Source organism: Plecotus auritus, assembly GCF_963455305.1.
Source record: "Plecotus auritus genome assembly, chromosome: 7".
Taxonomy (NCBI): Eukaryota; Metazoa; Chordata; class Mammalia; order Chiroptera; family Vespertilionidae; genus Plecotus; species Plecotus auritus.
The window spans coordinates 23353601-23379341 of record NC_137774.1 but is presented as its reverse complement, the minus strand read 5'-3'; the positions used below and the strand labels follow the sequence as shown (position 1 = coordinate 23379341).

The window sequence follows — 25741 nt, the reverse complement described above, 5'->3', positions numbered from 1 at the left end:
GCACAAATTTAGCTATATGTTTATTATAATCCCTGGAACAATCAAGAAAAAGTTAAAATAAAGAGATATATCCAAACGGTCAATAGATAAAATTGGATATTATAAGTAACAAAATTATCCAAAAAAGGGAAGGAAAAGCAGATAACAAACATAAAGAGACACTCATAAAAATAGAAAAAATTATAAAATGGTAGATATAAATTCAACCCTACAAATAAGTTATATGTGTATGAACTTACAAGCACAATTAAAAGTCAGGGATTGAATTAAAACAGCAACAACACACCAAAACTAGACCCCAATTGTTATCTAAAGCAAAGTCATTTTAAATAGTTATATTGATTATAAAAGTAAAAGAATGGGAAAATATTTAGCATGCATACAACAATCAAAATAAAGTTGTAGTGCCGATATCAAAATCAGAAAAAGTAGACCTCAGAACAAGGGAAATAACAGGATTGAAATGGGACATTTTCATAAGAGAGGTAATTGAACAAGAAGTTATAGCGACCCTAAATATGTTTGAACCTAAAAATAAAAGCTCTAAAATTAAGGGACTTTATATGTGTAACTGAGAAGTAATCCCAACATATCCACAGATATACTTGGAGATGTTAATTTCTACTCAGTAATAGAATAGGAAAGCAGGCAATCAACCAGTAAGTATATTGAAGATCCAAACAACATTATCAATTAACTGGAATAAATTGGTATTTATTGAACACTCTAGGTCAAGCATGTCAAACTCAAAGGCTAACACAGGCCAAATAAACAAGGTTTAATTTTATGTGGGCCACAAAAAAACCCAAAAGCTTAACTTTTCATAAAAACGTAGGTTTATTTTGATAGAGACATGTTGAATACAAAGGGCTGAAATAAATGAGTAAATTTCTTGTCACAGTGGGATTAAACTAGAGGTTAATATGTGAAAATATCTGGAAAATAACCCAAATAATGGTTAACTAAACAACATATCCTATATAATAAAAGGCTAATACGCAAATCGACCGAACAGTGGAACAAACGGTTGCTAACATGCACACTGACGCCAGGGGGCAGATGTTCAATGCAGGAGCTGCCCCCTGGTGGTCAGTGCGCTTCCACAGGGGGTGCACCGCTCAGCCAGAAGCCGGGCTCATGACTGGCGAGCACAGCTCTGTGGCAGTGCTAAGGATGTCCGACTGCCGGCTTAGGCCTGCTCCTCGTGGGCCTAAGCCGGCAGTCGGACATCCTCTGAGGGCTCGCAGACTGCGAGAGGGTGCAGGCCGGGCTGAGGGACCCTGCCCCCCACCGAGTGCATGAATTTTGTGCACTGGGCCTCTAGTCTTTAAATATCCTATGTTTTCTATACCTCTAGAAAATATTTATAACAATGTAAAAGAAAATGCAGCATATCCAAATTCATGGACTTTAAAGCAGGCTTACAGGAAAATTTGTATCAATGAATGCTTACTCTTGAAACAGTAATCTAAGTTTCCACCTTAAGAAACTTGAGGAAAAAATGAGCAAGTAAACTAAAGCAAGGAAAATGAGGGAAATAGTAGCAGGAGATAGTAATAGCAGAAGGAAGATCGTAAGAGGAATCCTTGAAATCAGTGACAACAAAATATGTTTCCTTGAAAATATCTAACCAGACTGACCAAGAAAGAAAAAACAGAGAAGACACAAGTTGTTAATAATCTGAATGAAAAAGTGGCCATTACTAAAGACAGACCCTACAGATATTGACAGCCCTTTCCTTGAGGTACCAAAAATAATTTACCCAAGAAGAAAATGAAAATATATAAAGTATATACAACTTTAATTTAACAAAATTTAAATAAAAATGATTTAAAAGTATTACAACATTGTAAAAATTCTCAACAAATTATGAGTAGAAAAGAATGTCCCTAAGTTGATAAAGGGCATTAATAAAAAAACCTAAACTAACATTGTGCTTAAAGATGGAATGCTTTCTCCTAAAACTGGAAACAACACCTGAATATTGCTTCTCACTACACCTCTTTACCCCAGGAAATATAGTGAGGAGAGAGAAAGAAAAGGCATAGAGTTTGGAAAAAATGAAGTCAAATTATGTCCGTTCACATGTTGCATGATTGTGTGTAAAGAAAATTACATGTAACCAACATAAAAACTTCTAACCTAGCAGAATATACAGTGAATATAAAAAAGGTATAAATTTAGAAACAGATAAAATTGAATTGTTCTTTTATGATAATGAGGAAAAAAAATAACCTGAAAAAAATGCATTTTTAGAGGAAGATGTACACAAATATAGTCACTTGACCTTTGGCATTTTGACAATGGATAACAAAGAATAAAGAATTCAGTGGAGCCCTAAACGGTTTGGCTCAGTGGATGGAGCGTCGGCCTGTGGACTCAAGGGTCCCAGGTTCGATTCCGGTCAAGGGCATGTACCTTGGTTGTGGTCACATCCCCAGTGGGGGGTGTGCAGGAGGCAGCTGATTGATGTTTCTCTCTCATTGATGTTTCCAGCGCTCTCCCTCTACCTTCCTCTCTGTAAAAAATCAATAAAATATATTAAAAAAAAAAAAAAGAATTCAGTGGATAAAGAATAGTCTCTTCAAGAAATCTTGCACATCATTTACAAAACAATTGTACATCATTTGCAAAAAGTTAATTTGTCTGCTATCTCAGACTTTGTACAAAAGTTAACTCCAAATGGATGAGAGACCTAAATGTAAAATAAAAAACTATGGAATTTTGATGAGAAGGCATAAAAAACTTTTGTGATACTGCAGGCAGTTCAATAAATATTATGCCAGGGTAGAGACAAGTTTTAAACTGGTGAATTAAGTAGGGTATTAGTAATTGTTTTAGTAGATAAATTGGAGCTTAAAATTCACGTTTGAGAAATAGCAAAAGGTGGGAGTAGGTTCCAGTCATTTTCACATTCAGTTGATTAAATTTCCTATTTTAAAATGCTTGTGAACGCTCTAAATTCATACATAGAAAACTTCTCTGCTAGTTGTGTGGTAACATGATAAAACAAGTATTCTCATTATTATATACTGACATGGCCTTAAGGTTTTTTAATCATATATCACTGGTAATTTTTTTCTTTGATAATATTTTAAAGCATGGTGAGTACTTTGTGAAAATATCTCATCCACATGCATAATCATTTTTATTTTTACCCTTTTTTCGGTATGTCCTACAGGAATGCTTCTAGTCACAACAGACACCCTTGGCCATGACTTCCATGTCTTCCAAATTCTGACTCATCCTTGGTCCTCATCACAAAGTGCTGTCCATCATCTATACACTCTTCACAGGGGAGAAACTGAAGCCAAAGTAAGTTGTATAATTTTCAGAAGGCTTTTCTTTGTTTCAAATGATGCCTAATCTAGCTGGTTGTTGATATCATATTGGAGCTTAATATTAGTGGGAATATACTTGGTAATAGAATGGTTCAGATAAGAAAAAATATTTATTCTATTTTGATCCAATAAATACATTAGCAGTAGGTGAACAATTCAATGAATGTTCAAACCCTGTAATTCAATTGATATCCATATTTCCAGGCCTTTTTCTAGGAATTTTGATTCTATGTACATGCACATGTATATACATAAACAGACATATACATGTAAGCACATACATATTCACATATACACAAAATAATTGAGTTTTTGGTGTAAATGACTGTATGGATATTATTCTGTGGTATACTGGGGCCAGTTCACTATGGCTAGTTAGAAGCAGTTACACACTTCTGTCCCCAGCTGGGACTTACATTGATGTGAAATCATCCACAGTGGGTGAGTTTACAATTCATGGGTCCTCAAACATTTTAAACGGGGGGCCAGTTCACTGTCCCTCAGACTGTTGGAGGGCCGGACTATAGTTTTTTAAAAAAACTATGAACAAATTCCTATGCGCACTGCGGGCCTGGGATGAGTCGGCTGCTAAGCAGGACAGGCAGCGTCACCTGGCGGGCCGGATAAATGTCCTCGGCGGGCCGCAGTTTGAGGACCCCTGGTACATCATGGAAATCAGCAAACACTACAAGTTAGAGTAAATCTTTTTTCTTAGGGAGCCAGTTTTTAACATGTAACAGCACTCCACTGTGCACATGTGCATGAGGGCATGCAAGCATGCACACACACACACATGCACACACGTCTATATACTAGTATATACTTTACTGAGTGTTTGTATTAGGCATTATGCTAAGGCAGTGGTCGGCAAACTGCGGCTCGCGAGCCACATGCGGCTCTTTGGCCCCTTGAGTGCGGCTCTTCCAAAAAATACCACGGCCTGGGCAAGTCTGTTTTGAAGAAGTGGCGTTAGAAGAAGTTTAAGTTTAAAAAATTTGGCTCTCAAAAGAAATTTCAATTGTTGTACTGTTGATATTTGGCTCTGTTGACTAATGAGTTTGCTGACCACTGTGCTAAGGGAAGGTTTACATTTCTTGTATCAATATCTATAATAATAAAAGGGTAATATGCTAATTAGACCAGTTCCTGACAAAGCTGGGGCTGGAGGGAAGCCAGCCTGGGTCCCGGGTGCCTATGGGCGGTTGGAAGGAAGCAGCCCGGGTCCCGGGTGCCGGGGGGGGCCAGTGCTGCACCCGGGGGAAGGAAGGCCTACTCTTGCACGAGTTTTTGTACATTGGGCCTCTAGTAATAAGATAATGAACTATTTGATGAGGGATTTTTTTCTCTACTGAAGAATTCAGTTTTATAATGTTAGAATTTAGACTTATTCTGGTGATCATTTTGCAATATACATATATATACATACAGTGTATATGTATATGTATATATTTATATATAATCATTATGTTGTATATCGGAAACTAAAATAATGGTGAATGTCAGTTATACCTCCTTTGGGAAAAAAAATTAGAATTTTAAGACTCATATTGAATGCACCTAGGCAGTAATCGTCTGTGGTTTTAGCTGATATCTTAACATTACCAAAGGGGAGCATCCGTTATCATGTGCTTACCCATATGACACAATAGGATGTATAAGGCATCATCTATGAATATATTTCTACTCAGCATGCTGTATTAAGCCTAATTCTAATTCAGCCCCTAGAAATAATTAGCAAAATATAGAGATTGAGGAACCAGTTAAACAATATCATGAGAATCCAATTAGCCAACTCTAAAATGTGGGAAGTTCTTTTAAAAAAAAATATTTCAGAGAGGAAGGGAGGGCAAGAGAGAAACATCAATGATGAGAGAGAATCATTGATTGGCTGTTTCCTGCTCGCCCCCTATTGGGGATTGAGCCCGCAACCCCTGCGTGTGCCTTTGGCCAGAATTGAATCTGGGACCCTTCAGTCCGCAGGCCGATGCTTTATCCACTGAGCCAAACCAGCTAGGGCAAAAATGTGGGAAGTTCTTGATTACAGGTGTGACCTGCTTTTACAACAGATAATTGTCATGGTAAAATTAAAGTGGGAGCATGACGGGGCTTAAAAGTAATTTTAGAGAATATTATCTAAGTACAAAGTGTGGACCTTGTTTGAATCTATTTCATACAAATTAAGTATAAAAACATGTATTTCATATGAGTGGTGAGATTTGAACATTTGCCTTAGTAGATATTGTTAATGAATCCAATGTGCTTATTTCCTTGTGATGCATACAAAAGTATTTGCAGATGTGTAGAATTAGCTTTAAAATAATCTAGTAGTAGGAGGGTGTTAGATAAAAATGAGGAGAAAATTGGCATTGGTTATATTGATTATAAGAGTCTTAAGAAATATGAACTAAATGCAATGTATGAACTTAGAGCCGGATTTAAACAAAGTGTAAAGAGATATTTTTCAGACAGTTGAGAAAATAGACCTTGAGCTGGGTATTATTATATGATATTAGTTAATTTTGCTGGGTCTGCAATTATAGTGGTTTTTTTTAAGTCTTTATCTGTTAGGCATATGTCATGAAGTCCTAAAACATTATGATATCTCTAATCAACTTTTAAATATTCTGGCAAAACAAAACTAAGAGATAGATTAAACTAGATTTGTAAAGTGTTAATTACTGAAGCTGGTCAATATTGGCAGTTCGTTATAGCAATCCATACTTTGTGTATGTTTGGAAATTTCTCTAATAGAAAGTAAAACAATATTTTTCAGTGTTCATTTTCAAAAGCTTTCCCAGCTATTCTTGGGCATTTTCTCACTGATGTAGTTAAGAGTAACCCTATTGAGTTATATAAATAATCTTCTGGAGTTTTTTATTTGAATTGCATTGAAATTACATTTTAATTCAGTTTGAAATCATCTTTACAATATAGAAATTTTACAGCTAGGAATTATATTTTAAAATTAGTTATTGCTGTGGTATGACAAAGCTATTTATTGTTTTATAGCATATTTTTATCTTTCTCCTTTGCTAGTCTCTATTATACTAAGGTCAAATAGTTTTCAGTAATTTTTTGAATTTTATAAGTAGAACATAATTTTTTGAATATCATAATAGTTTTTTTGTTCAGGTCTATTTTCCTTATTGCATTGGCTAGGAACTGTAAAATAACATGTAACAGTGTAAGTGTTAGCTGTAGTTTTTTTTAACAATATATTTTTAAAGTTTTTCTCATTGAAAAACTTTAAAAATAGTGCTTTATTTATAGCACTAGAGGCCCAATGCACAAAATTTGTGCAAGAGTAGGCCCTCCTTCCCCCTGCCGCTGGCAGGCACCCGGGACTTAGCTTCCTTCACAGCCCCGGCTTCGTCCGGAAGGTCGTCCAGTCTAATTAGCATATTATGCTTTTATTATTATAGATTATTATAGATTTGTTTTTATGTCAGTACCATGCTGTTTTGATTACTGTAGCTTTATTTATTTATTTTTATTTTTTTTGCCTTTCCACTTTTTATTTTATTTTTATTTTTTATTTTTTTTAATTTAATAAATCTTTATTGTTCACATTATTACAATTGTTTCTCCTTTTCCCCCCCCATAGCTCCCCTCCACCTGGTTCCCACCTCACCCTCTGCGCTTACCTCCTCCCACACTGTCCTCATCCATAGGTGTACGATTTTTGTCCAGTCTCTTCCTGTACTCCCATACCCCTTTCCCCCTGAGAATTATCAGTCCACTCCCTTTCTATGCCCCTTATTCTATTATATTCACCAGTTTATTCTGTTCCTCAGATTTTTAATACATTTGATTGTTAGGTTCACTTGTTGATAGATATGTATTTGTTGTTCATAATTTTTCTCTTTACTTTTTTCTTCTTCCTCTTCTTAAAGAATACCTTTCAGCATTTCATATAATACTGGTTTGGTGGTGATGAACTCCTTTAGCTTTTTCTTATCTGTGAAGCTCTTTATCTGACCTTCCATTCTGAATAATAGCTTTGCTGGGTAGAGTAGTCTTGGTTGTAGGTTCTTGCTATTCATCACTTGGAATATTTCTTGCCACTCCGGTCTGGCCTGCATAGTTTCTGTTGAGAAATCAGCTGACAATCGTATGGGTGCTCCCTTGTAGGTAATGAACTGTTTTTCTCTTGCTGCTTTTAATATTCTCTCTCTGTCTTTTGCTCTTGGCATTTTAATTATGATGTGTCTTGGTGTGGTCCTCTTTGGATTCCTTTTGTTTGGGGTTCTGTGCACTTCCTGGACTTGTAAGTCTATTTCTTTCACCAGGTGGGGGAAGTTTTCTGTCATTATTTCTTCCAATAGGTTTTCAGTATCTTGCTCTCTCTCTTCTTCTGGCACCCCCATTATTCTGATGTTGGTACACTTGAAGTTGTCCCAGAGGCTTCTTACACTATCTTCAACTTTTTGGATTCTTTTTTCTTTTTTTTGCTTTTTCGGTTGAGTGTTTTTTGCTTCTTTGTATTTCAAATCTTTGACTTGATTCTTGCATTACTCTAGTCTGCTGTTGGGTCTCTGTATAATATTTTTTATTTCAGTCAATGTATGTTTAATTTCTAGTTGGTCCTTTTTCATATCTTCGTGGGTCTCGTTATATTTATCGGCCTTTTCTAGGATATTCTTGAAAAGCCTTATAACCGTGGTTTTGAATTCTATATCCAGTCATTTGTTTTCCTCCATTTCTTTCGTTTGTGATCTGTTTCTTCGTCTCCCCATTTTTCACTGCTTCCCTGAGTTGGTAGGGTAGCTTTGTGTGCTAGGTTTCCTATATGGCCCAGTGGGTCAGCCTCCCCAGTTAACCTGAGGTGGACACTCTTGGTGAACCCCTTTGTGGACTGTGTGTACAGCCTTGTTGTAGTTAAGTCTTGATTGTTGTTGGTATCACTGGGAGGAATTGACCTCCAGGCCAGTTGGCTGTGAGGATCAGCTCTGTCTACACTGGGAGATTTTCGGTGCTGGAGACAGCCTTATAGGATTAGCCTTGTCAGATTGCAAAAGCCTTTGTGCTCAGCTTGGAAGGGGTGGAGTCTCAGGGTAGAGCAGACAGTCTTGGCTTCCTGTCAGCCCTGCCCTTGTGGGCGAGTCTCCAGACCTCTGCCTTCCGCAGTTCCCGAGTTTCTGCCTTACAGTCCAAATTTCCCCCGTAAGAGCGTGGGTCCCCAGGGGCTTGCCCAGAACTGCGGTTCAGTGCAGTCAGAACTGGGGTTCAGTGCAGTCAGGAGCTTCCAACTCCCTTCTGCTAGGGATATCCTGTGGCAACCTCCGCAGTCAGTCTTTGTGCGCACTTGCGCCTCCAGACCCCTGCAGCCGCGGCTCCCCTGAGTCTCGAGTCTCTGAGCCTCTGTGTGCCTTTCTCTACCTGACAGTCCAAACTCTCCCTGTATGAGCCTGGGTCCACAGGGTTTTGCCCGGAACTGAGGTTCAGTGCAGTCGGAACTGGGGTTCAGTGCTTCCTTCCCCCTCCCGCCAGAGAAAGCCAGCCAGGCACTCCGCCGTCCTTCCTCTCTGCGCGTGTGTGTCTCCGTACCTCAGCTCTTTGCTGCTCCTTCTCCGTGAGCTTTCCTCTTTCTTTCTAGTTGTAGAATTTCCACTCAGCCAGCTTTCCTGTAGTTCTGGATGGTGTCCGTTCTGTCTTTTAGTTGTAGTTTTGAAATTGTTGTGCAGGGCAGCAGTTTAGGTGCTTACCTATGCCGCCATCTTGGTTTCTCCCCGATTACTGTAGCTTTTTAATATAGTTTGAAATTAGGATGTGTGAAGCTTCCAACTTTGTTCTTTTTTCCTCAAAATTTCTTTGGCTATTCAGCATCTTTTGTACTTCCATGTGAATTTTATGATTGTTTTATTTCTGAGAAAAATGTTAAAAGCATTTTGATAAGGATTACATTGAATCTGTAGATTGCTTTGAGTAATCTTTCCATCTTCTTCAGTTTCATCAGTGTCTTACAATTTTTTTTTTATATTTTATTGATTTTTTACAGAGAGGAAGGAAGAGTGATAGATAGTCAGAAACATCGATGAGAGAGAAACATCGACCAGCTGCCTCCTGCACACCTCCCACTGGGGATGTGCCCGCAACCAAGTTACATGCCCTTGACCGGAATCGAACCGGGGACCTTTCAGTCCGCAGGCCGACACTCTATCCACTGAGCCAAACCGTTTTTGGCTGTGTCTTACAATTTTTGTGCACAGATCTTTCACCTTCTTGGTTTAATTTTCCTCAGTATTCTCTTCTATGCAATTGAAAGTGGGATTGATTTTTTAAATTTCTCTTTCTAATAGTTCATTATTAGTGTATAGAAACATAACTGATTTTGGTATGTTTGATTTTGTATCCCATAACTTTACTGAATTTATTAGTTCTAAACAGTTTTCTGGTGGAGTCTTTAGGGTTTTTTATGTATAATAGCATGTCATCTTCAAATAGAGACAGTTTTACTTCCTTTCCAATTTGGATCATTTTAATTTCTTTGTCTTGCCTGATTGCTCTGGCTAAGACTTCCAGAGCTATGTTTACTGAAAGAGGCAAGAGTGGGAATGCTGTCATGTTCCTGATCTTAGAGGAAAAGCTTTCAGCTTTTCACCATTGAGTGTGATATTAGTTGGAGACTAGTCATATATGGCCCTTGTTACATTGAAGTACGTTTCCACTTTGTTGAGAGTTTTTATTATTATGGACTAGAGGCCCGGTGCATGAAAATTCATGCACTGGAGGGGGGTCCCTCAGCCCAGCCTGCCCCCTCTCACAGTCCGGGAGCCCTCAGGGGTGGGAGGCGACGCCCCCATCACACCTCTGTTGCTGCCACTGCCAGCAGCACCTCAGCTGGCCCTGGTTACCTGAGCCTCAGGTGGCCCTGGGCGGCTGGGCAGCCGCCATCCGAGGCTTGCCTGCACCTTGGGCCAGCCCTGGGTGGCTAGGGCACTGAGGAGACTGGGTGCTGCCATCTTGTGGCTGTGGGCACCACCATCTTTGAGGGCAGGGCAGTCAATTAGCATATTCCCTCTTTATTGACTATGGACGCCACCATCTTTGTGACAGTGTGAGGATCAATTAGCATATTCCCTCTTTATTAGATTGGATGTTGAATTTTTTCAAATTATTTTTCTGTATCTATTGAGATGGTTATATAATTTCTATCCTTTTTTTTCATGTGGTATAGTTCTTATTCAGCAACCAGCTGCATGTTGATTGAAAGCTGGACCCTCAGGCAGCAGTTTTTTTTTTGATAAGATTTTATTGAAAACCAACAGCTTTTAAAGTCCACACATAAGCCTCTTTCATGGGAAGATTGGGCGATGGGCATTATAGTCAGCTGCCTCTGTGCTGTGCCCTTGATGGAGAGTAGGTTAAAAAGTAATTTTAAACTATATAAATATTCCATTCCTCATCAAGCTTTGTATCCTTTTATTTACATATATCATCTGGTGTAATAGCTTCTTCTTTTATCCAATAGGTTATATCATTCAATAATTATTCTTATGCTCAAAATACCCTAGATTTGGCTAGTTGGAGTCAATTAGCTTGGCATCTGTGTCCTGTTGACATGTCTCCATTATTCTTCGACAGTGTCCTTACTTCTGGGCACAAAGAACTTGCTTACTGTCATGTTTAGTTACCATTTGTTTTTGTTCCTTTTGTATGGAAGTTTTCAATTACTCTATGAGCATTTTATATAATGATTTAATATTTCATTATGATGCTGGGCACATATGTACTCTGAGTTTATTTCTTTTTTTTTTTTTTTTTTTTTTTTTTTTTTTTTTTTCTTTTTTTTTCTTTTTTTTTCTTTTTTATTTTTTTTAAAATAAATCTTTATTCAGATTATTATAATTATTTCTCCTTTTTCCCCCCATAGCTCCCCTCCACCCATTTCCCACCCAACCTTCTGCCCTTACCTCTCCCCAACTGTCCTCATCCATAGGTGTATGATTTTTGTCCATTCTCTTCATGAACCCCCCATACCCCTTTCCCCCTGAGAATTATCAGTCCACTCCCTTTCTATGCCCCTGATTCTATTATATTCCCCAGATTATTCTGCTCCTCAGGTTTTTAATTCACTTGATTTTTAGGTTCGCTTGTTGATAGATATGTATTTGTTGTTCATAATTTTTATCTTTACTTTTTTCTTCTTCCTCTTCTTTAAGAATACCTTTCAGCATTTCATATAATACTGGTTTGGTGGTGATGAACTCCTTCAGCTTTTTCTTATCTGTGAAGCTCTTTATCTGCCCTTCAATTCTGAATGATAGCTTTGCTGGGTAGAGTAATCTTGGTTGTAGGTTCTTGCTATTCATCACATTGAAAATTTCTTGCCACTCCCGTCTGGCCTGCATAGTTTCTGTTGAGAAGTCAGCTGACAGTCGTATGGGTGCTCCCTTGTAGGTAATTAACTGTTTTTCTCTTGCTGCTTTTAATATTCTCTCTTTGTCTTTTGCTCTTGGCATTTTAATTATGATGTGTCTTGGTGTGGTCCTCTTTGGATTCCTTTTGTTTGGGGTTCTGTGGGCTTCCTGGACTTGTAAGTCTATTTCTTTCACCAGGTGGGGGAAGTTTTCGGTCATTATTTCTTCAAATAGGTTTTCAGTATCTTGCTCTCTCTCTTCTTCTGGCACCCCCATAATTCTGATGTTGGTACGCTTGAAGTTGTCCCAGAGTCTTCTTACATTATCTTCAACTTTTTGGATTTTTTTTTTTTCTTTTTGTTTTTTCGGTTGAGTGTTTTTTGCTTCTTTGTATTTCAATTCTTTGACTTGATTCTTGTGTTCCTCTATTCTGTTTCTGGGTCTCTGTATAATATTTTTTATTTCAGTCAGTGTATGTTTAATTTCTAGTTGGTCCTTTTTCATATCTTCGAGGGTCTCGTTATATTTATCGGCCTTTTCTAGGATATTCTTAAAAAGTCTTATAACGGTGGTTTTGAATTCTATATCCAGTCGTTTGTTTTCCTCCATTTCTTTCGTTTGTGATCTGATTCTTTGACCCCGCATTTTCACTGCTTCCCTGAGTTGGTAAGGTAGATATTTGTGCTAGGTTTCCAATATGGCCCAGTGGGTCTGCTTCCCCAGTTAACCTGAGGTGGACACTCTTGGTGCACCCCTTTGTGGACTGTGTGTACAGCCTTGTTGTAATTAAGTCTTTATTGTTGTTGGTATCACTGGGAAGAATTGACCTCCGGGCCAGTTGGCTGTAAGGATCAGCTGTGTCTATGCTGGGAGAAGCCTGGTGCTGGAGACAGCCCTATAGGATTAGACTTGCCAAATTGCAATAGCCTCTGTGCTCAGCTTGGATGGGGTGGAGCCTCAGTGTTGGCTTCCTGTCAGCCCCGCCCCTTCGCACACGTGCGCTTTCAGTCCTCCGCCTTCCCCAGCTCCAGTCTCCGCCTGAGAGTCCAGACTCCCCCCACAAGAGCGTGGGTCCCCAGGGGCTCGCCTGGAACCGGGGTTCACTGCAGTCAGAACTTGGGCACAGTGCCGTCAGGAGCCTCTGACTCCCCTCCACCAGGGAAAGCCCGTGGCAACCTCCGCAGCCCTTGTGCGCACCGGCGCGCGCGCGTGTGCACTTTCAGTCCTCCGCCTCCCCTGGCTCCCGAGTCTCCGCCGGAGAGTCCAGACTCCCCCCACAAGAGCGTGGGTCCCCAGGGGCTCGCCTGGAACCGGGGTTCACTGCAGTCAGAACTGGGGCTCAGTGAAGTCAGGATCCTCTGACTCCCTTCCACTAGGGAAAGCCTATGGCAACCTCCGCAGCCTTTGTGCGCACTGGCCCGCGTGCGCCTTCAGACTTCTGCCTTTCCCAGCTCGAGTCTCCGCCCGAGAGTCCAGACTCCCCCCGTAAGAGCGTGGGTCCCCAGGGGCTCGCCCGGAACTGGGGTTCAGTTCAGTCAGAACTGGGGTTCAGTGTGGTCGGAGGCTTCCTTCCCCCTTCCGCCAGAGGAAGTCAGCCAGGCTCTCAGCCACCCTTCCTCTCTGCGCGCACAAAGCCCCTTTGCCGTACCTCCAAATCTCTGTGAGCTTTTCTCCTTCCTTCTAGTTGTAGAATTTTCACTCAGCCTGCTTTCTTGTGGTTCTGGATGGTGTGCGTTCTGTCTTTTAGTTGTAGTTTTGAAATTGTTGTGCGAGGCAGCAGTTTAGGTGTTTACCTATGCCGCCATCTTGGTTTTTTTTTCCTGAGTTTATTTCTTAACTTTGGTTTTTTAATTCTTCACTAGGTACTGGTATGCTGTACCTCAGCTATCACCTCAAAGAATTTGAATATTTTAAGCACTTACACTGTTTTTAATGTTGTTGTTTTGTTTTTTATTTACACTTATTTTTGGTACCTATTGTGTTAGCATATTTTATCATTTAATTTACCTACACTTCCACTTGGAAATGGAGATCATGCTTCTGCTTCTTTGTATCTGTAACCCTTAGCACACTGCCCTACACATGGACAAATGTTTATAGGTAAAGATATTTGATACTTTCAGTGCTATTCCTATTTAAGTAGAAAACCAAAAAGAAATCATTAAAATTATTTTGTTCTATGTCACAGCTTGTAATTTAGGAGCTTGGGAATTTCTGAACATCAAGATCTAAGGAAATTCAATTAATGACCATAAAATTAATTTTATAAGCTTCTACTGAAAACCATATTTTGAAATGATATATACAATTTAACACTGATGATAAAATCTATATGGCATGTGATCTGTCTGTCCATCTTTGAGTACTTCAGAATCATGTCATTCTGGATTCTTCCAAGAACTCTGAGGCTACTTTAATCAGGCCAGGAAAAAAGTCAAAGTATGTGGATCTAATTATGTTGAATTAAGTTGTTTTGTGATCTATGACTTGGGATATCCTCTGCATCTGACAGTAATTTTCCTCATAAAGCACATATGTAGTTAGAAAAGTATTTCTAGTTTTCAACAGTAAAGTCATATGTTGTAAAACCTTAAAATATTTTGTTGCTCTACTTCCGTAATGTCTTACTCAAGCAGACACAAGTCATTTTGTACTTAACATGCTAATTTCTGTAAATGGTAAACTTGCTTTTGAAACATCTGCACATCAGATTAGTGTTACTTTTACTTTATCAGAGTGATCCTACAAAATATTACTCATGTTTCCTTCCCAAGGGGAACAGAATCTAGCTTTTTAGTATTATTAATTGATAGTATTTGATGGTCAGTTCAGATGAAAACAAGCAAATTTGGTATGAGAATGTCTCAAATATTGCCTAATTATGCTTTCACCGAAATGCAAATTTTACTGGACTTTCTATATATTTACTTGCCAAATGTGGCAACCCCCATGATCCTGATTTTTGTTAGTTTCCCCCCAAACATTACCCTTATTGAGATGTAATCCTCATAATATAAAATTCATCCTAGCACAAATACACCCAAAGACAATGCATAGACAAATGGGTATGGTTGGCCCACAGTTATAGTAACCCCCCAATTAAAGCAGAGGTGGCAGCTTTCCATTATCCTGTGCTGATTAGTCCTTACATTTATCCCTCCTCCCCTGCCCATATTTTTGTTGGGGTTGTATAGCTGCGCCCCAGCCAATAGTCACCATCCCCTTTCATTTTAAACGAGCCATCAGTGAATTCCTCATTTAAAGGAAGCGCTGTGAAAAAGGGCCTGTGGAGCCAGTGGCATTGCTTCAGGCAGTGGGGTAGGTGATGTGGTAACTGTAAAAGTGAGATGCTGCTGGGGCCAGCGGGAACATACTCTGGAACATGCCATTCCCATTTGACTACCAAGCCCTGTTGGGCCCTTCCACTGTGTCCATGATCAAAATTTGAGTTGAGCCCTTCGAGTGTGGGTCCGGGCCAGTGGTTCAGTGGCTGGCCTCTACAAAAGGAAGTGAACTTGGTTGCTGGATCAGGCAGGTGGCGGTGTTGTACTGGGATAGCACCTCCGAGTACTTCAGCCATTAAGTCTTCACCTAAACTTTTTCCCATTGGGTTTTGTGGTTTTTATTGTATAACATGGGAAGGAACTAGAAGTCAGTTGTGTGCTTGTCCCACAGCCTACATGGCACAGGATACCTTCTGACACAAGTGTGTAAGTACAATCAGTTAAGCCATTAATACCAGTTATACTTTCACAACATAAGCTACCATAATAGTATACCCACAGCATCACTTTAGCTTCTCTTCCCGCTGTGGACTCCGCTTACACCTCGTTGGGTGTAAACACATGGACTAATGTGTTTATTGTGCGCATACCAATTGTTCCACTGACAGCTGCCAGTGGTCACAGTATCCCCTATGTTGGTGTCAGGGGAGGCTAGCCTACAGATACTATGGGGGCCGCCAGGAGGATTGGCCTTTTAAAAAATATTTTTTTTTTCACGTGGACAGTGATACTATTGCCAGCCTCCAGTGAGCATCCTGCCACGGCAGGCCCCTTCTTTCTGTCCCCATTCCTAACACTTCCCAGTTTAATGCCTAAGTCCTTGACATTTTGGGCCAGCCCTCATCCTCATCTCCACTCAAGTTCAGGCTGCAGCAGGAGCTGGCTACACTAGGATTGCGGCTCTGTGTTCACTTTTTTGAGTTCAGATTGTTATTGAAATAATTTGTAGATTCATATATACTTGTGAGAAATAGTAGTAAGAAGTCCCATGTACACTTTACCCAGTTTATCCCAGTGGTAACGTTTTGCCAAAGTAGAGTATAATCACAACTGGGATATTGACGGTGCATGTGAACAGTCACCTGCACTGTTTACAGTTTTGGGCTATTGGGAATATGTTATATGAACATAGTTTTCATTTCTCTTGCCTAGATTTCCAAGAGGGTAATTGTTGGTTCAGATGATAATTGCATGCTACTTATTTTAGCTCATTTTTGAATTTCTAGCACCTACAAGAGTGCAAAACATGTAAAAGGCTTTCCATAAATACGTATTGAATAAATAAATAAATAAATGAATGTGAACAATTGACAGGTGCAGGGAGTAAGCAGATGGGATAGAGGATATGTGGAGATTATCAGTCTTTACCATGTTTCCATTCTAAGTAACTTATTCCGAAACAAACTTTTATTGCCCTTACCCTTGTTGTGATAGTCAGAGTTACAGCATTTTCAATGAAAGTGTATTAATCCATTTTGAAGGTAAAATTATTGAAGTGGTGGGTTGGGAATGACACTAGAACTTAATTCTTATGCAAATAGCTTCTTTTTTTTGTATTTTCCTGTAAGTTTTCATTAAACACAACCTGGTCTGGTAGCTTGGATCTTGGCTAGCTTAAAAATTTTTTTTAAAAATTTCAATTACCATTCACATACAATATTATGTTAGTTTCAGGTGCATGACAGTGATTAGACATCTATATAACTTACAGAGTGATCACCTAATAAGTCTGTTACCCATCTGTCAGTATACAGTTATTATAAAATATGTTGATTATTGATTATATTCCCTATGCTGTACTTTATATCCCCATGATTTGTATATCTTAATCCCTTACCCTTTTTCATCCATCTCCCCATCCCCTTTCCCATCTGGCAACCATCAATTTGTTCCCTGTATTTATGAGTCTGTTTTGTTTGTTCATTTTATTTTATTTATTTTTTTAGAATTCACATACTTGAAATCATATAATATTTCTCTTTCTCTGTCTGACATTTAATGCAGCATAACACCCTCTAGGTTTATTCATGTTTTCCCAAATGGCAAGATTTCATTCTTTTTTTATGGCCGAGCAATATTCCATTGCATATATGTACCACATCTTCTTTATTTATTTGTCTATTGATGGAGACTTAGGTTGCTTCCATATTTTGGCTATCCTATATAATAAAGAGGTAATATGCAAATTGACCATCACTCCAACACACAAGATGGCCGCCCCCATGTGGTCAAAGATGGCTGCCACAAGATGGCCAGCAGGGGAGGGCAGTTGTGGGGTGATCAGGCCAGCAGGGGAAGGCAGTTAGGGGTGACCAGGCCTGCAAGGGAGGGCAGTTGCGGGGGGACCAGGCCTGAAGGGGAGGGCAGTTGGGGGGGACCAGGCCTACAGGGGAGGGCAGTTAGGGCTGACCAGGCTGGCAGGGGAGGGCAGTTTGATGTCGATCAGGCTGGCAGGGGAGTGGTTAGGGGGTGATCAGGCTGGCAGGCAGAAGCAGTTAGGGGCAATCAGGCAGGCAGCAGGCGAGCGGTTGGGAGCCAGCAGTCCTGGATTGTGAGAGGGATGTCCGACTGCCCGTTTAGGCCCGATCGGTGGGATTGGGCCTAAACAGGCAGTCGGACATCCCTCGAGAGTTCCCAGATTGGAGAGGGTGCAGGCTGGCCTGAGGGACATGCCCTCCCACCCCCTTCTCCCCTCCCCCCACCCCCCGTGTACAGATTTTGTGCACTGGGCCTCTAGTTGTAAATAAAATTGCTACATAGGACTTATGTTTATGGTTTTGATTGTCATTCTTTTTATTTATTTATTTTTTTAATTTAATAAATCTTTATTGTTCACATTATTACAATTGTTTCTCCTTTTTCCCCCCATAGCTCCCCTCCACCTGGTTCCCACCCCACTCTTTGCCCTTACCTCCCCCCACACTGTCCTCATCCTTAGGTGTACGATTTTTATCCAGTCTTTTCCTGCACCCCCCATACTCCTTTCCCCCTGAGAATTAACAGTCCACTCCCTTTCTATGCCCCAATTCTATTATATTCACCAGTTTATTCTGTTCCTCAGATTTTTAATTCACTTGATTGTTAGGTTCACTTGTTGATAGATATGTATTTGTTGTTCATAATTTTTCTCTTTACTTTTTTCTTCTTCCTCTTCTTAAAGAATACCTTTCAGCATTTCATATAATACTGGTTTGGTGGTGATGAACTCCTTTAGCTTTTTCTTATCTGTGAAGCTCTTTATCTGACCTTCCATTCTGAATAATAGCTTTGCTGGGTAGAGTAGTCTTGGTTGTAGGTTCTTGCTATTCATCACTTGGAATATTTCTTGCCACTCCGGTCTGGCCTGCATAGTTTCTGTTGAGAAATCAGCTGACAATCGTATGGGTGCTCCCTTGTAGGTAATGAACTGTTTTTCTCTTGCTGCTTTTAATATTCTCTCTCTGTCTTTTGCTCTTGGCATTTTAATTATGATGTGTCTTGGTGTGGTCCTCTTTGGATTCCTTTTGTTTGGGGTTCTGTGCGCTTCCTGGACTTGTAAGTCTATTTCTTTCACCAGGTGGGGGAAGTTTTCTGTCATTATTTCTTCCAATAGGTTTGCAGTATCTTGCTCTCTCTCTTCTTCTGGCACCCCCATTATTCTGATGTTGGTACACTTGAAGTTGTCCCAGAGGCTTCTTACACTATCTTCAACTTTTTGGATTCTTTTTTCTTTTTTTTGCTTTTCCGGTTGAGTGTTTTTTGCTTCTTTGTATTTCAAATCTTTGACTTGATTCTTGCGTTCCTCTAGTCTGCTGTTGGGTCTCTGTATAATATTTTTTATTTCAGTCAGTGTATGTTTAATTTCTAGTTGGTCCTTTTTCAGATCTTCGAGGGTCTCGTTATATTTATCAGCCTTTTGTAGGATATTCTTGAAAAGCCTTATAACCGTGGTTTTGAATTCTTTATCCAGTTGTTTGTTTTCCTCCATTTCTTTCGTTTGTGATCTGTTTCTTTGTCTCCCCATTTTTCACTGCTTCCCTGAGTTGGTAGGGTAGCTTTGTGTGCTAGGTTTCCTATATGGCCCAGTGGGTCAGCCTCCCCAGTTAACCTGAGGTGGACACTCTTGGTGAACCCCTTTGTGGACTGTGTGTACAGCCTTGTTGTAGTTAAGTCTTGATTGTTGTTGGTATCACTGGGAGGAATTGACCTCCAGGCCAGTTGGCTGAGGATCAGCTCTGTCTACACTGGGAGATTTTCGGTGCTGGAGACAGCCTTATAGGATTAGCCTTGCCAGATTGCAACGGCCTGTGTGCTCAGCTTGGAAGGGGTAGAGTCTCAGGGCAGAGCAGACAGTCTTGGCTTCCCGTCAGCCCTGCCCTTGTGTGCGAGTCTCCAGACCTCTGCCTTCCGCGGTTCCCGAGTTTCCGCCTTGCAGTCCAGATTTCCCCCGTAAAAGTGTGGGTCCCCAGGGGCTCGCCCGGAACTGCAGTTCAGTGCAGTCGGAACTGGGGTTCAGTGCAGTCAGGAGCTTCCGACTCCCTTCTGCTAGGGATAGCCTGTGGTAACCTCCGCAGTCAGTCTTTGTGTGCACTTGCGCCTCCAGACCCCTGCAGCCGCGGCTCCCCTGAGTCTCCGAGTCTCTGAGCCTCTGTGTGCCTTTCTCTCTACCTGACAGTCCAAACTCCCCCCTGTATGAGCCTGGGTCCACAGAGTTTTGCCCGGAACTGAGGTTCATTGCAGTCGGAACTGGGGTTCAGTGCAGTCGGGGGCTTCCTTCCCCCTCCCGCCAGAGAAAGCCAGCCAGGCACTCCGCCGTCCTTCCTCTCTGCGCGTGTGTGTCTCCGTACCTCAGCCCTTTGCCGCTCCTTCTCCGTGAGCTTTCCTCTTTCCTTCTAGTTGTAGAATTTCCACTCAGCCAGCTTTCCTGTGGTTTTGGATGGTGTCTGTTCTGTCTTTTAGTTGTAATTTTGAAATTGTTGTGTGGGGCAGCAGTTTAGGTGCTTACCTATGCCGCCATCTTGGTTTCTCTTGATTGTCATTCTTATAGGCTTCTGAAAGTATAGTACTCTGGGATTTGAGAATTTTTATTTAAGTTCTTTCTGCTTTTGTGTTTTCTTTCGCTTTAAGAGTGTTGGGCCAATTGGTATTTGAGTCATTAGGCATGTCTTTGGCTATAGAAGTAAAATCACATTTAACAATGCTTTTTAAAAAATCAGGGTTTATTTTTCCATTTTATAAGAAGGCTGCTGCTGGTTTTGGTACAATTGCTCAACAATGTCTCTGACATTTTTGCTCTTTCTCTCATGTATTGCCACTGCTCTGGACATCATTTCTCAATTCCAGGCAGTAAGGTGCGGGGAGAAAGGGCAGCATCAGTGATGTTAATTCCTTTTATCAGGAAAGTGGATACTTTCCAGAATCCTGCTTTTGTCTGACTGATTACAATGATGTCAACACTTACTGTAAGAGAGGCTGGGAAAACATTTTGATGGTGTCAGGTGAGGGAGTGAAGTTTGGAGATGGGTGTTTGATTTGCCATCCACTCAGTACATTTGTATGATCATCACCTCAAGATACTGAACATTTTCACCATCCCAGCAAGTTTCCTCCTGCCCTGTATGGACATAATCGTTCCATGTGCATGTATGTCTGCTATATAATGTTGTTCTTTTGGATTATTAAGTTAATGATATTTTAAAAAATTCAGATAATTCAGATGAGCATTGGAATCTATTTGATTACTAGCTTAGAGTCCCAAATAAGCAAAATATTATCTTCTACAAAAAGGATTCCATGTTTCTTACTAGTAGACCCATAGTACAAAAAAAGTATAATATTGCCTGACCTGGTCAATATTATTTGCCATGATATTTAGTAATGCAGAGTTAAATCAGAGATACAACTCTCTTATAGCTCTCCTGTTTTGTGATGAGAAAATCTTAACTAGAAATATTCCCAAATTGAGGTCTGTAAATAATGCAGAGGATGCCATCTTCTTACTACTGGTTTGCCATTATGTATAATCAATCTATTTATGTATTTATTTTAAATCTTTATTGTTGAAAGTGTTACATATGCCTCCCTTTCCCCCTGATTGACCACTTCTAGCCCACTCCTGCCCCGCCCCCCCAGACCTTCACCACCCTATTGTCTGTATCCATGGGTTATGCGTATATGTATACAAGTTCTTTGGTTGATCTCTTCCCACCCACCCACCCATCCACCTACCCACTCACCCCCGCCTTCTCTCTGAGATTTCCTGTTTTTAATGATCTACGAAAAACCACCCAACTTGTTTGATAATACCAACAGTTATATCATTTTGTATTTTGTGGGTAGGTGACCTGTTAATCTTCTGTAACGTTATTCAAAGGATTAAACTTGCTCTAGTCTCCTGACAGTCAATGTCTGTAGCAACCCTCCTCTGCTCATTAATGTCCCCTAATGTGTCTTCAAGGTCATGGAGCAGACTCGGTGCTCTAATAGCAGTTTCCTAAGTAAGCATTTAGGTGGAATTCTGTCTTCCTGCCTTGATACTGATTGTTAGCACCACCTCATATCAGAAGTATTCTTAAAATGAAAGAGGGAAACTTCTTTTCATTGACAGATCAGGAAGTGGTCTTGATTATAAGTGTTTTGGAAAAAGGTTTTAGATAACATGCTTTAGTTCCACTGTGATGGGACATAAATTACTCAATAAGCCCTAAAATGTTTTTCTCTCTGTATTTGATTCTGGCTTGTGTTAAATGCATTTGATATTATGATATTAAATTTGTCTGTTACTGTGTTTTCTCTTGCTTTGTTATTTACACTTTTCTTTGTCCTGCTATTTCCTTTTCTCTGGCTTTTCTATAAGTCAGTTTAGGTGAAAGTTTTCATAGGCAAAGTAGAGTTAAAACAGTGGAATGACTGTTTATTCGTAATTCTAGAATTCCTGGGAGTTACATTTATCAGCTCTCAAGAGATTCTTTAATTATAATGTTAACATTTTACTTTTGAAAGAAATTTAAATGGACAGGCATGCGGTTGAATTGGGGTTTTTCCTTGTATTTTTGTCTAGCAATAGTCTTGCAATGGAGTATCTTGTCTTGATATAGCAGACTAAAATTTCTTTTTTATTTTAAAGGTTCGAGGTTCTTTTAGAGACTTGTACTTTGATGAATACAAATAGCATTGGTTTGTGGAGTATTTTTGGGATATTAGTCAAGATTCAAATGTGAACTTGGGCTTACTTGAAGATCTAATATGGGAAAGTTGGCTTCGTTGATTGCTAGAGGAGTTTTACTTAGCCCATATTGTTGTAATGAAGCTAATATATTCCTATAAAGTATAAATAGATGTATATATTTTTCCTGTTAAAATACCACTCACAGACATTTTATATTCTACCATACTTTTACATTGTCTGGGGTCTTTTTTTCAGCACTGTTTGACAGTTGTTTTGTATGGTAGAAAATTATTATCATTATTATCATTATTATTATATATTTTTCAATTATTTCTTAATACCTCCACCTCTTTCATCTGTCCCTCTGGATTAAATACAACTAGGTAGTTACAAAATAGTCATGGGGATGTAAATGACAGCACAGGGAGTATTATAATAACTGTTTGATCCCAGGTAGGTACTGGAAATACTGGGGGGAACACTTTTTAAAGTATATGGTTGCCTAACTATTATGCTGTATACCTGAAACCAATACCAAATAATATTGACAATTCTTATGGTTTATCAGTAAGTCAGTGTAGAAAATCTTAAGTATCTGTGACTTGTCCTCCTTTTAGGGGTATGCTTAAAAATGTTTAAAACCGTATAGAATCTTACTTGGCTTTTTTTAAAGTATAAAAGTAGAGAAGTAAATGGAGGCATTTTGTTCAAGTTGCCACCATTAATCTGATATCAAGATAAAACTAGTAAATTCAATTTGCTAATTTAATTATGCAAATTAGTGACTAACTTTTCATAGATCAAGTCTATGGCCAGCCTTGATCTATGGAAAGTTTTTGTAAATAAAGTTGCTTTTGTTTTGTTTTGTTTTTTAATATAGCTGCAGTCATTGATTTATGTTTTCCATGGCTACTTTGACACTAAAAAGGCAGAGTTGAGTAGTTACAACAGCTAATCACTGCAGTTCATTGTTTGTTTTTTCTCATTAGGGTGGTGTGCAGCATGTTACCTTTATACATCTACTTTTAATAAAACACGTATTTTCATTGATTTCAGAGAGGAAGTAGAGAGAGAAGAGAGAGAGAAACATCAATGATGGGAGAGAATCATTGATCGTCTGCCTTCTGCACACCCCCTACTGGGGATGAAGCCTGAAACCGGGGCATGTGCACTGACCTGGAATTGAACCATGACCTCCTGGTTCATAGGTTGATGCTCAACCACTGAGCCACAGTGGCGGGGCAGATTTGTATATTGTATTATGATTGCTATTGTAGCCATGTTTATCACATTATATAATTATAGTACACTGTTATTGTCTGTAATCATTATATTATGCATTAGACCCCTGGCTTATTTATTACTTGTTACAAGTTTTATGCCCTTAAATACTATCAGTCTTATCTCCTCATCACCCATTCCCTGGTTACTACCATTTTACCCTCTGTTTTTTACATGCTTGATTATTTTTTTTGCAGATTTCTCATATAAGTGATAAAATACAGTACTTTATCTTTCTCTGATTTATTTTGCTTAGCATTCTCTGCTTAAGGTTCATCCATGTCATAAATGGCAGGATTTCCTCTTTCTCAAGGCTGACTGATACTCCATGGTGTATATACTGCATCTTTTTATAAATCCATCCATGTATGGGCATTTGGGTTGTCAGAGTGTTTTGAGGCCTTTTCTCCTGAGCACCCCACCTGGATCCCTAGCTATTAAGGGAGCTTCTACCTAGTTTTCCTTCAGCTATCCTTGTCCACACTGCAAACCTGCTTCCTTATATTTGACTCCCAGAATCATCCTTCCAAAATGGAAATCTTGACTACATTATTTCTTAAAACCCAGGCACCTCCTGCTCTCTTGCTGACTCTCATGTTGTTTCTGACATACTGAACTAGTTGCCCATCATTTTCATTTTATGTCTATGCATTTATATCTAAAATGGAATATGTGATATACCTGATATATCTCTACTGGAATATCCTTCTCTCCTTCTTTGTAAGTATATCCTATTTCAAAGAGCAATTCCATAATCTATATCTATTTAGATAATGTTTTTTGTGCCACTTCTTTTTTTTTTTAAATATATTTTATTGATATTTTACAGAGAGGAAGGGAGAGGGATAGAGAGCTAGAAACATCGATGAGAGAGAAACATCGATCAGCTGCCTCCTGCACACCTCCCACTGAGGATGTGCCCGCAACCAAGGTACATGCCCTTCGAACCCGGGACCTTTCAGTCCGCAGGCCGACGCTCTATCCACTGAGCCAAACCGGTTTTGGCTGATTATTTCTTATTTACCTCTTTGTTCTTAGTAGTTATTAGCATGGTACTCAATGAATTTTTGTTGAGTGAATGATTGGGTTAATTTCCTCATCTACATTATATGATGTGTATTTTTATTTTAACCAGTATGCTTTTTAGAAGGCAAATTCATTTAGAGTAATAAACCTGACTCATATATTTTCTCTTTTTTCCATATGTCTTTTCTTATAACTCTGTAGAGTGAAACTAGATATGTCCTGTTTTCTGACTTGCCACTCTATGCAGCAAGGGATAGAATTTCTTACTCTAAATCTTATCAAATCCCTGATAGGGAGTTTTGGTCACTATTCATCATGAAACTCATCTGTAAACTAAAATATTTTATTTATAACTTCATCTTATATTTGGTATATTTGGTAATGAGATACATATTTCTGTTCATATATGGTGATGTGTGTGCGATGCTCTTAATGTAGGTAGTTTCAATCAGGTCTCTGTTTTCCCATATCTCATTTCTAGGTACAAGACATCTGCTTCAGCCATGACTGTCGTTGGGTTGTGGTCAGTACTCTTCGGGGGACATCCCATGTTTTTCCAATCAACCCTTATGGTGGCCAGCCTTGTGTTCGAACACATATGTCACCACGAGTCGTGAATCGTATGAGCCGTTTCCAGAAAAGTGCTGGGCTGGAAGAGATTGAACAAGAACTGACTTCTAAGCAAGGAGGTCGCTGTAGCCCTGTTCCAGGTCTCTCAAGCAGTCCTTCCGGATCACCTCTGCATGGTAAACCTAATTTTCTCTCTCTCCACTGAACCCTTCAGTCCTTCTTCTCTTTCTCCTTAATTTTCAAGGTCTGGGACAAAAATAAATCCTTTTTTTTTTCTAATCTGTTCATGCAAAGAAAAGGTCTTTTTAAACTCATGTTGGGACATTCTTAATTTATTAAATAATTTAATTAATTGAAGCCAATATAGTAGTGGCAGTCTTTATCACACGACTTTACCTCCCTAAGTTTTTCAGTATGTAAGGACTTCCTTGTGCTATTCTTATGGAATATGAAGTTTGAGACTATATTCATACATTTAGAGATTGAATCTCGTGTCTGTAGATCTTTTCCAAAGCCAACAACACTATATATAGTTCATTAACTATATTCATATTCATTGTTGGAGAAGAATGATCATGAGTCATGTGTATTTTAGAGCATCATTTGTTTTTTATTTTAAAATACATCTCTGTGAGATTTCTACCAATACATTGCAGGAAAGAAAAAAAAAAATTCTACAGCTTGATAATTTGTCTTAGAGCAAGTAATTGTGTTACTATCACCCCAACCAAT

General features: G+C 39.4%; 1 protein-coding gene across 18 annotated transcripts in view; it reads left to right on the top strand.

The window, feature by feature from the left end:
* BCAS3 (BCAS3 microtubule associated cell migration factor) overlaps positions 1-25741 on the top strand; it is a 490554-nt gene that overhangs the window by 141146 nt on the left and 323667 nt on the right. For all 18 annotated transcript variants that reach the window (XM_080677777.1, XM_080677775.1, XM_080677776.1 and 15 more), the window contains exons 14-15: positions 3182-3315; positions 24921-25185. In XM_080677777.1, the coding sequence (XP_080533903.1) occupies positions 3182-3315; positions 24921-25185 (399 nt within the window). The remainder of the gene's footprint in view (positions 1-3181; positions 3316-24920; positions 25186-25741) is intronic.